The sequence below is a fragment of the Canis lupus genome, chromosome 23, assembly GCF_003254725.2.
Source record: "Canis lupus dingo isolate Sandy chromosome 23, ASM325472v2, whole genome shotgun sequence".
In the NCBI taxonomy this organism is placed as follows: Eukaryota; Metazoa; Chordata; class Mammalia; order Carnivora; family Canidae; genus Canis; species Canis lupus.
This window is the reverse complement of record NC_064265.1, coordinates 37,587,108-37,599,547: the sequence shown is the minus strand read 5'-3', so window position 1 is coordinate 37,599,547 and position 12,440 is coordinate 37,587,108. Positions and strand designations below refer to the sequence as shown.

Genomic DNA, 12,440 nt, shown 5'->3' with positions numbered 1-12,440 from the left:
CTTAGGCATGAATCATCTCTTTCACTTCACAGCCCACTGGCCTTCCGAGTACAAGACATCACCTGGCTATAGGGGGAGAGTCACAGAATCAAAGACCTGAGAAGTGGCAGAGATCATCTCATAGATCAGAGAGGTTGCATGACCTATCCCACATCACACAAGCTGGTTGAAATTATTTATGGATGGCAACACTATAGACCCCCCAAGCAATCTAGTGTCACCGATCAGAAGTGGGCTCAGATTCAGACAGCTGGATTCACATCTAGGCTCCATCCATAAGAGCTGAATGGCCTTGAACAAGCCAGTTAATCCCCCTGAGTCCTTCCTCATCTGTATATAGTCAAAGGATAGAAATGGTACATATCTGTCATTATATATCATACATCCATATGTAGTAGAATATGTCCATCTATTATTGGGAGAATAAATGAGATAAACCATCTGCTGTGCTTGGCACACAGCACTCAATAACAATTGGCTGATATTATCATTATTATTATTATCACCCCCTGATCCTCCCCTGACAGTCTGGTGCTGCAGCCCTCTGAAAGACTTGCTCTCTTCTTTCCCAACACCATACCTCCTCCTTCCTTCCCACCTCCTCTTCTGGTACATGATGGCCTGTCCCATAGGGGATCCTGGTTACCCTTATCCAAACCACCACTAATATTTATATGGACATTCCTGCTGACATTCAGACTTTCTGCCTTGCATAATACGTAATCTAGAGCATGTCACCTTTCCTCTACTATACCTTGCTCAGTGGTATTGCCTTATGTGTATTCATCTTCATTAGCAAAGAGCACAGTGTCTTGCACAAACAAGCCATCAACATATATTTGTTGACAGAATAAATGAATAAAAAGAAAGGAAGGAAGAAGGAAAGAAAGAGAAAAGGGCTCACCTGCAGTAATCAAGGACAAGAGAATGCAGACAGCTGCCTAGCAGAGCCCTCCCGAGTCTCCGGAGAGACCACAGATCCATCCTGCAATCAATGAGCTCCAGGCTGGTAAATGGGCAGGCACGGCCCTTCAACTCCAGAAGCGAAGCCTAAGAACATAGGGTAGGAAACAGTGCTCACACAAGGAAGACAAATACACTCCGTGTTTTAATATAACCTAAAAGTCCATTATGTTCATTACCTCCAGAGTTTTGCCTTTAAGACAACTTTCTAATTGCCCCAACAAGAAAGTGGCTTGAAAGTAAAATAATTGCCCTTTCAAAGGAAGACTCTGAAGAATTAAGTGGGAGATACCAAGCTTTATGATGAGATGAGATATATTGTAGCATATCTTTGTAGATATTATTAGGGGCTGAATTGTGTCGATGGCAAGTAGGCAGAAGAAGGGCCAGATGCCATCAAAACTCCTCCTGTTTAGGCACCAGCTGTTAGACGAAAATCATCCTCACACTTTCCAGATACTTCAGACTTGTCCTAGATACTGCACTAAGACATTTTGGCTACACTGAGTTAAATAAAGGTTATTATTTTATTTGGGAGTCAGGAAACAATAAACATGTTCCCCTCTTGGAATGACAGCCTTCTATTTTTTTTTTTAAGATTTTATTTATTTATTCATGAGAGACACAGGGAGAGAAGCAGAGACACAGGCAGAGGGAGAAGCAGGCTCCATGCAGGGAGCCTGATGCAGAACTTGATCCTGGGTCTTTGGGATCACGATCTGAGCCAAAGGCAGATGCTCAACTGCTGAGCCACCCAGGGATCCCTGGAATGACAGCCTTTTAAAAGGACATACAACAGGTCAATCAAATCCTTTCTTTGGATGCCTCCGAATAAAAATAATAATAATAATATCCACTTGAGATAATGGAATTAAAGGGCATTTACCTCATTAAAAAAATTCATATGTTGAAGTCTACTCATATGTTGAAGTCCTAACCCCTCGTACCTCAGAGTGTGACTGTATTTGGATACAGGGTCTTCAAAGAGGTATTTAAATTAAAATGAGGTCTTTGGGGTAGGCCCTAACTCAGTAGGACTGGCTTTCTTAGAGGAAGGAAATCTGGACCCAGACACATACAAAGGGAAGACAATGTGAAAACACAGGGGAAAGGTGGCCGATAACAAGCCAAGGAGAGAGGCCTCAGAAGACACCAACCCTGCTGACAGTGAGCTCAGACCTCCAAGCCTTCATAACTGTGAGGAAATAAATTTCTGTTGTTTAAGCCATGCACCCTGTGGTACTTTGTTATGGCAGCCCACTCAGACTAACACAGATGTTGATATTCTCACACATTTATCCTCCTATGGTTGTGTTCTTTTCAATAGAGAAGTGTCACCATGCCAACCTCTTTATAACTAGGCAAAAATTATAATAGATAAATTACTTCCTAAATAATTTATATTCGTTGTTACAGGTATTAGGATTTAGAGGTCTGCTCAGAACTAGACCATGCAGGGATGCCTGGGCGGCTCAGTCAGTTATGAGTCGGACTCTTGATTTTGGCTCAGGTCATGGTCTCAGGGTCATGGTTTTGGGGTCCTGGGATTGGGCCCCACGTGGAGCCCTGCATGGAGCCCAATATCTCCATGCTCAGAGCGGGAATCTGCTTCTCTCCTTCTCTCTGCTCCTCCCCTTGCTTGCTCTCTCTCTCTCTAAAATAAATATTAAAAAAAAAAAAAAAAAGAACTCAACCATGCAAATTCAGCAACAAGGTGCTTCTCATGGTGAAGCCACGGGACTGGGGGTAGCATGTGAACATTTGGAACCATGTCAAGTTCTCTCAGTCTCCTGAATGGAGGGGTCTATGGCAAGGTCATTTCTTGTGGTAACAAAACAATCCCAGTAACAATTAAATCCCTACCTAACTGACAGAAGGAGGTATTTAAAGCTACAAATCACAATGGCCACCTTTTAGCAATTAGAATCACCACAACCTAAGGATCTCTTCAGTTCAGAATTTAAACCTAAAAGAGGCTTTGGTAGGGTTTGGAGGATTTAGGGTTTCCTGAGGTAATGATATGTTGGTCAGAGATAGGGTTCCAAATTATACCTTGGCTGAGAATATAAGAGCCCATGCGGCCTTAACTACAGAGCTGGCATTTGAGGTCTGTTTCATGAGAAAACATCTAGTTTAAGTGCTGGATTGGATTTCTCAAGCTGTGTTTCTGACGGAGGAGGCAATGTGGCACACCACTGCCTATGGTAACGCTGGTCTGTGAAAGACAGGCTGTGGACCAGGTCCTAAAGATCTCAACCAGTGGTTTGCAGTGTCACTCCCAGGGGCACTAGCACTGCTGTGGGCAAGACCACAGCCATCTACCACAGAATTCCTCAACAGTCTTCAGGTTACCAAGAGGGCCACATTATAAGGAACTGTGAGGGATCACTTTTCACATACATGGACAGCATTCCATGTCCTGCTTAAATGGACACTTTTAATGAACACAACTAAAAATTTTGGTTATGTATTTAAGTTACCTTTTTAAAATTTATTTTTAATTATGGTCAAATACACATATAAAATTTACCATCTAAATCATTTTTAAGTGTACAGTTCAGTGGCATTAAATATATTAATATATTAACATTGTTGTACAACCCTCAACACTATCCATCTCCAGAAGTTTTTTCATCTTGTAAAACTCAAATTCTGTACCCATTAAAAAATAACTCCCACTCTCTCCTCCCCCACAACGTCTAGCAATCGTCATTTTATTTTCTTTCTCTATGAATCTTACTACTCTAGGTACTTCCTATAGTACAATGATACAGTATTTGTCCTTTTGTGACTGACTTATCTTACTTAGCATAAGTTCCTCAAGGTTCATATATGTAGCATGTGTCAGAATTTCCTTCCTCTTACAGGGTGAATAATATTCTATTGTATTTTGTTTTCCACTCATCTGTTAATGGACATTTGGATTGCTTCCACCTGTGGCTATTGTTGAATAATACTACTATGAAGATAAGTGTACAGATATCTCTTTGAGATCTGGCTTTCAATTCTTTTGGGTAAATATCCAGAAATGGAATTGCTGAATCATATGGTAATTCTACTTTTAATTTTTTAAGGAACTTCCATCCTGTTTTCCATACTGGCTACAGCAATTTACATTCCCACCAAGAGTGCACAAGTTTTCCAATTTCTCCACATCCCGTCAACACATGATTTTTTGCTTTTTTTGTTAGTAGCCATACTGGTTGACATGAGGTAGTATCTCACTGTAGTTTTGATTTGCATTTCCCTAAATATTAGTGATGTTGAACATCTTTTGTCCACTTTGTGGGTTGCCTTCTCACTTAGTTGATTGTGTCCTCTGATGCAGTTTTACATTTTGGTGTCATCCAAGTCATCTAGTTTTTCTTTTGTTGCCTGTGCTTAGTGTCATATATATCACTGCTAAATCCAACATCACTAAGCTTTTCCTTTATGGTTTCTTCTAAGAGGTTTAAAAATATCACTTTAAAAATGTGTTGACCGGATAGTGAGGAATACCCAGAGATCAAAGCATGAGGGAAAGTTGGAACCTAGAGCAGTACACAGGACACTGAAGCCAGCTTTCCCTTTGAGAGCACCAGTAAAGCAGTGGAGTCGAGTTTTGGTTTTCATGGGACATGGAGTCCAGGGGACAGTAAAGCCCAAAACCACTGGAAGCAAGGAGTCCAAGATAAAATATTGCATACAGGTGTGGCTCAAAACAGAGTGAGCTATATAGCACTATGCCCTGAGAGTAAGGATGAACTAGAAATAAACCTAACTCTCCCTTCCCCAGGGAAAATTGACTATCTCAAACTGAGACTGAGTACACAGGAAAAAAAAAAAAAAAAAAAAATATATATATATATATATATATATACATCCCCTGTGAACTCACAAGCTAGTCTTTTTTTTTTTTTTTTTTAAGGATTTTATTTATTTATTCATGAGAGACACAGAGAGGCAGAGACACAGGCAGAGAGAGAAGCAGCCTCTCTGGAGCCTGATGCAAGACTCCATCCCAAGACCCTGGGATCACAACCTGAGCCAAAGGCAGATGCTCAACCACTGAGCCGCCCAGGTGCTCCAAAGCAAGGGATTTTTAAACAGGCAAGAGACTAGAAAAATGGGCACTAATGCCTTTTCCCAATTTCTACCTCCTCCCTTCTCCTTAAAAGTAATTTTATGATAATCAAACATTATAGTTTTACCTGTTTTTTAACTTTATAAAATGCAGTATACAGTATGTATTCCATTGTGTCTCTCTTTGTTTGCATAACATTATGATTATGTGAGTCATCATATTTTATTTTTGTATAGCTATAGTTGATGCATTTTTATTGCCATATAGTTTTCTTTTTTAAGATTTTATCTATTGGGGCACCTGAGTGGCTCAGTGGTTGAATGTCTGTCTTCGGCTCAGGTCATGATTTCAGGGTCCTGGGATCAAGTTCCACATCAGGCTCTCTGCAGCGAGCTTGCTTCTCCCTCTGCCTCTCTCTCTGTGTCTCTCATTTTTTTTTAAGATTTTATTTATTTATTCATGAGAGGCACACAGAGAGAGAGAGAGAGAGAGAGGCAGAGACACAGGTAAAGGGTGAAGCAGGCTCCATGCAGGGAGCCTGATGTGGGACTCAATCCCCGGTCCCCAGGATCATGCCCTGGGCTGAAGGTGGCACTAAATCTCTGAGCCGCCCAGTCTGCCCTGTGTCTCTCCTTAATAAATAAATAAAATCTTTAAAAAAGTGTTAAGATTTTATTTATTTATTTATTTATTTATTTATTTATTTATTTATTTGAGAGAGAGAGAGAAAGAGAGAGAACATGCAAGCAGGGGAGGGAGAGAGATAAGCAGACTCTGCACTGAGTGTGGAGCCCAACATGGGGCTGGATCCCATGACCCTAAGATCATGACCTAAGCTGAAATCAACAGTAGGTGCTTAACCGGCTGAGCCACCAAGTACCCCTATATAGTTTTCTACTATATGAATATACCATAATTTCTTTACTGATTTTTGTAGTTTTACATAACTTTGAAATGTTTCATTAAAAAAAAAATTTTTTTTTTTTTTTTTAAAGAAAAGCTTGGAGCATATCAGCCAACAACCAAATGAACTATAGCTGGAATACATGATATATTATGCTTATATTCAGTTTTAAGTTTTAATTGAAGGAATATTTTTCAAATGCATGACTCCAGGAACACCTGGGTGGCTCAATGGTTGAGCGTCTGCCTTTGGCTCAGGTCGTGATCCTGGGATTCCAGGATCAAGGCCCACATCAGGCTCCCCTCAGGGAGCCTGCTTCTCCCTCTGCCCATGTCTCTGCTTCTCTCTCTGTGTGTCTCATGAATAAATAAACAAAATCTTTAAAATATAAAATAAAATAAAATGTGTGACTCACCAGTCTGGCAATCTCTGGGTTGCTCAGTTGAAGGCTCCAGATACAAATCTCTTTCCCCAGCATATAACACTCATCTTGAATTGTGATGAGCAAAGGTTCCAAGGAAATTGGTAGGGTGCTTGGTGGGGAGTCTCTAGGTCTTACGAGCATAAACTGGAGTGTCAGAAAAAAAGTACAGGTGGAAGTCATAAAGACATGTCCATGCATCTGAATGTGTAAAGAAAGAATATTGTCATCAGACATCATTAGAACATTTAAAAAGGTAATTAACTTTGGATCACATGTGCATTGAGGTGTTAATTCAACAGAAATTTATAAGCTCTTGCCATATGCAAAGGTAATCTCACAGGGCACAGGTTTTTCCCTCAGATTACTATTCATTATTGGGTTAGGAAATCAATTAAGTAAGCTGTGATCAGTTTTTTTCTGTATTTCTTTAATGAAATAGAAAATGAGAGAAATTATCTGAGTGTATCCTGTGTAGTAAAAAATAATTGTCTCACAAGACTTTTATTTTAGAGATGTTCAAAACCAAAATGGAGACCCAACCAAAGCAATCCATCCAACATAAACAGCCCGTATGGTCTTATGATTCACACCAGTACTTATACTTTGGGTCATGATGTTATTTGTATTTCTGATAGTAATTTAAAGTGTTTAGAAAACATTACTGAAGGGACTATAAATTTGAACAGGGTTTATGATGAGCTCTTATCATTAAGTAGTAGAGGCTAATTATAAGGAGTAGAAAAAAATAATGTAATGATTTTACACAAAAAAAGATGGCTGAGAAGCTCTTGCATTGGGATGAGCAGAGAGATGTATGGGGGGGAGTGCAGAGAAGCTACTAACTGCATGAGAAGGAATCAGAAAGACCTAGGTGGGCAGAGGGGGGGACAAGAGAGACTAAGAGAAGTAGCTAGGGAAAGACCAAAGGGGCGAGAGGAAAGGGAGGCGGAAGTTTGGGCAAAATAGATGGTTAGGGAGGACTTTCAGAGGTTCTTTTTACGTGGGGTACAAAGTAATCATCCTCCCATCTTCCAACAACATTCATTAAAAACATGGGTAGGATGGAGTTGGGTCAACGTCACCTTAAAATAATGATTTTTTTTAAAGCACCCATCTCAAAAAAAAAAAAAAAAAACACAAAAACAAAACAAACAAACAAAAAGCACCCATCTCTAACTAATTTATTCTCCTGTTTAACCCTCAGCATTTTAGGATATCAGTAGGTGCTTGATTATTAAACACAGACTGTTTTTCTGGGCTGGCAAGAGAAAAGTTGGAGAGCAGGCCGGTCTGTCTTTGGGTGCAAGGCTCCACCTTCTGGACCAGCAGGCACCTCTTTCCAAGAGTAAACCAGAGTTTCAGTGTTGACCTCTCTTCTTTTCCTCCCACCAACCGATCCCTAGATTTAATCTCAGAAAAGATATGACACCTAACTTTTTTTCTGAAAGCCTGTATTTTTGGGGTCAGAATCATGTGTTTGCTGCTGATCTCACTCCAAGTGAGAGGGGAAGCGTGGGTGAGTGGGGGTCTGGCCTGATGCCACGGACACATGAGCTGTCAAGGGAAGCAGACATTCACTTGGAGGGGTCATGTAGGGTGGCTGGGGTGCTGGGCACGGATGTCCTGCAATGATGCCAAAAATGTGCTTTTGAGCTGGGCTTTCCAGATGTAGAGTGAGAGGGGTGGGTTGGCTATTCCAGATGTGAAGTGGTGTGAGGAAAGGCAGGCCTGCTGGAAGGACTGGAATGGGTAGACTGGGAGGCAGGAGCAGTAATGTAGAAGTGCTGGGATGTCTGGATGGCTCAGCAGTTGAGCGTCTGCCTTTGGCTCAGGGCGTGATCTTGGAGTCCCCGGATCAAGTCCCATATCGGGCTCCCTGTGTGGAGCCTGCTTCTCCTTCTGCCTGTGTCTGCCTCTCTGTGTGTGTGTCTCTCATGAATGAATAAATCTTTTAAAATTCTAAAAGAAAAAAAAAAAAAGGAATGTAGAAGTGCTGAGGAATGCAGAGAGAGCAAGACCACCAGTTAGGGCTTCAGAAGACTGAGGACCATGTTCCTGGGGGGGTAAACCCTTGTCAGTTCATTTCAGAAAAGAATAAGGAAAAGAGGCCACACACTCACTTTCCTGAGAATCCGTTCATTGTTGATGCTGGTTTTCAAGTCCTGTTTGATGGCTGGACAGACAGAGGTCTGAGTCTGTGCACAGTGCTTCTCATATGCTTTCAGGAACTTTTGAAGAATTGGAATGATGGGCAGGGGTGTTCCTTTAGTTTTTTGTTTTCCCTCCTTTTCTCTTGGCATTGTTTCAGTTAGATTCCACCTGGACTCTGAAAATAACACCTTTCCCCAAAACCCAATACACAGATGTCTTTTTAAGGAGCAGATCACATCTCCCCCACTAAAAATTGGCAAATACTGCTGCACACTCTTCTCTGAAATATTTTTGCTTAAGATCTTATTTATTTATTCATGAGTGACACAGAGAAGCAGAGACATAGGCAGAGGGAGAAGCAGGCTCCTCATGGGGAGCCCAATGTGGGAATCAGTCCCAAGACCCCGGGATCATGTCCTGAGCCACAGGCAGATGCTCAACCACTGAGCCACCTAGTCGTCCCTTCTCTGAAAATCTTAAAGTGCCTCAAGTATCTTAAAATGGGAGTAGGGGGATCCCTGGGTGGCGCAGCGGTTTAGCGCCTGCCTTTGGCCCAGGGCGTGATCCTGGAGACCCGGGATCGAATCCCACGTCGGGCTCCCGGTGCATGGAGCCTGCTTCTCCCTCTGCCTGTGTCTCTACCTCTCTCTCTCTCTGTGTGACTATCATAAAAAAAAAAAAAAAAAAAAAAATTAAAAAAAAATGGGAGTAGGGAATCAAGACAGAGACAGGTGAGAAGAATTGTTCAATTTCCAGTCTTTATATTCATGGATCAATGTTCTTTTAGATTCTTTAAAATGGGGCAGTACCCATGGAACTCAGTTATAAAGGAATACAACTAACATTAATGGTGGGCACTGAATGTCACCAAAGACATATTGATTTTAAACTGGCACAGTTCTCTTTATGGACATAATTCTTGCCAGGCACCATATCCACAGTGGGTAAGAATGTGAGCTTTGAAGGGGAACAGACCTGGATTTTTGTCTTGTCTCCACCACTTGACTCACTGGGGTGGCCTTAGGTATTCTGTGAAGCCTTTTCTATTTCTCCATCTGTAAAATGGATTATGGTTGTCACAAGGACTAAGTAAGGTAAGTTTATAATGCACTTAGCACAATGCCTGGCACATAGTGAAAGGCTCAATAAACTTTATTAGTACTATTGAGGTTATTATTATTTTGCTGGCCACAGGCAGTCACACAACCTGTATTGACTTGTCCTTTCAATCACCCAGCCTTGAAAGGACTCTCCATGTGATAATGTCACCAGCTAGACCCCAAGACCTGACCTTCACTGCCCACCTGCTTGTACTCACTAACCTTTGTCTTAACATTTTTCCTTAAGCTCTTCTTTCCAGCTTACCTCTTAACTCAGGCAAATGAAACCAAAACCACCCCTCAGGTGATGGCAACTGCCCTGATAACACCTCCCACTAGCCCACACCACCCAGACTGTTTGAGCTAAACACCTGACTCACTTCTGCTCAGATGGACTGGGGAGTGACCTCTGGAATGACTGGCAATGGCCTTTACCTCATTATAATACTAAAATCTCCTCCCAAGAAAGAGCACAAGCCTCATTTACAAAACATACAGTGTAAACATAGGCATGTTTCCTTGAGGCACTTGCGGGACCTTACGCCCGCCCGCCTCTACATCCGATGACAAAGCCTCCCTACCTAAGTAGTCATCTTAACCCTAAACAAAAGGAACCCATTTGCTGTCTCTCTCTCGGGGAGTCCAGCTTTGAAAGCTATCTCCTGTGGTCTCCTTATTTCCTGCAAATAAGGTTTACTTTGTGTGACAACTCCACCTGGTGTATCTGTGACTCACCCAGGAGCTAACTCACGTTGGTATGGTTACGGAAACTGAAGGTGATGGTTGGGTCTCTGAACTGGGTTCTCAGAGACAAAGGTTTATGGGAATTAAGAGGCCTTGTTTCAAGAGGAACCAGTTTGAATCCTGTGTCTGTCAATTGTTAGCCAACTGACCGTGGGTGATTAACTTCATTTCTCTGAACCCCATTTACTTCATCTGTGAAAATGGCCGGAATATAACCTCTTTGGTATTTGTGAGGATTTAACGCAAATTAAGTGTCAAGTTTTATTCCTCAGTAGCATGGGGATGATGATGGATGATGAAGGATGATGATGATGATAAAGAATTGTTATGAGGAATAATTAATTAGTATGTGATGGATACTTAGAACAGAGTCTAGTGAATGCTAGGCACATAGTGAATGCTCAGGGGGGAACCTGAGGCCTAGTGAGGGAAGTGGTTTGCCTAAGGGTAACCAGTGCAGCTGGGATTCAAATTCAGGCAGCCTGCCTCTACAGCCCAAATTCTTAGCCACTGTAACATACCATCTAGAAGGTACTGCTACAGATTGCATGTTTTCATTTCCCCCTCAAATTCTTACGTTGAAGCCCAGCCCCCAGTGTGATGGTATTTGTTGATAGGGTCTTTGGGAGGTGATCAGGGTTAGATGAGGACATAAAGGCGGGTCTCCCATCATGGGATTAGTGCCATTATAAGAAGAGACACAGAGTGGGGTGCCCGGAGGCTCAGTTGGTTGGGAGACCAACTCCTGATTTTCTGAGGTCATGACCTCAGTCATGATCTCAGGGTCATGAGATTGAGCCCCAGGTCAGGCTCCACTCTCAGCCTAGAGTCAGCTTGAGATTCTCTTCCTCTGCCTCTCCTCCTACTCCCATGCTCTTTCTTTATCTAAACAAACAAACAAATAAATAAATGAATGAAATCTTAAAAAAAAGAAAGAAAAGGAGACACCAGAGAGCTTATTTTGGCTCCCTTGAGATGGCTGCTACCTCCCTTTCTCTTAGCTGCTACAAGCCAAGAGAAAAGGCTCCAAGCCTAGCTACTGGCACCTTGCTCTTGGATTACTGGAGTCCCCAGAAGTGTAAGAAGTGGATTTCTGTTGGTTCGGCCACCGGTCTCTGGTATTTCCTCAAGGCAGCCCAAGCTACGATTGATACTGCATATTACTGTTCACAGTATAAAGTATTTCTCACCAAACTCTTCTGGGTCTTTACAGGAGCACAAACTACACCCAGAATATTCTATGAATACTCTACTAAGACCCTCCTAGGGCAGCCCGGGTGGCTCAGCGGTTTAGCACTGCCTTAGCCTGGGGCCCGATCCTGGAGACCCCGGATCGAGTCCCACGTCGGGCTCCCTGCGTGGAACCTGCTTCTCCCGCTGCCTGTGTCTCTGCCTCTCCCTCTGTCTCTTGTGAATAAATAAATAAAATCTTTTTAAAAAATTTAAAAAAAGACCCTCCTAAATCTTGAGCTTTTCACTTAATATTTGACCACGAACATTTTTTTTTGTATGTTTTTTTTACTGGAGTTCGATTTGCCAACCTATAACACCCAGTGCTGATCCCGTCCAGTGCCCCCCTCAGTGCCCGTCACCCAGTCACCCCAGGAGCATTTCCTGGTCGTGTCCACCGACAGTAACGCGGGGCTGGGCCACCCGGCCGCCTCCCTAAGGAACTCTCGGTGGAGGCCTGAGGGCAGGTGCCCCACCCTCTGCTGCCTCTCGGGGACCTGGGGGCTTGGGGACGGCGGGGCGAGGACCTGGGGGGGGAGGAGGGGCAGGAGGGCACGTGCTCCAGGCGGGGGGGCAGCACAGCTCCCCCGGGGCCGCCGCTCACCCAGCTCCGGGTCGGAGTCTCGGGGAGGGGGGAGGCCGAGGCGGGGCTGCTCCCCGCTCCCTCCTCCAGACTCCCGCACCGCAGCGATCCGGCACCTCCCGGAGCCGCGCACGCCCCCACCCCGCACCCTCGCCGCCGCCTGCGCCGCGCACTCACGGGGCTCCCGGTCCCCACGTCAGTCCCTCGCCGGCCCGCTTCCCGCGTGCGCCCCGCGCCATGGAGACCGGCCCGGGCAGGAGGGCGGGGGCTGGAGGGGC

The 12,440-nt window shown here is 43.5% G+C and overlaps 1 protein-coding gene across 1 annotated transcript in view; it reads right to left on the bottom strand.

Annotated features, from left to right (window-relative positions):
• The window catches only part of LOC112661114 (uncharacterized), a 46,740-nt gene extending 34,300 nt beyond the window's left edge, over positions 1-12,440 (bottom strand). The window contains exons 1-4 of the mRNA XM_035704947.2: positions 12,340-12,440; positions 8,475-8,693; positions 6,346-6,498; positions 905-1,050 (exon numbers count right to left, since the gene is read on the bottom strand). Of these exons, the coding sequence (XP_035560840.1) occupies positions 905-1,050; positions 6,346-6,498; positions 8,475-8,654 (479 nt within the window). The 5' untranslated portion in view covers positions 8,655-8,693; positions 12,340-12,440. The remainder of the gene's footprint in view (positions 1-904; positions 1,051-6,345; positions 6,499-8,474; positions 8,694-12,339) is intronic.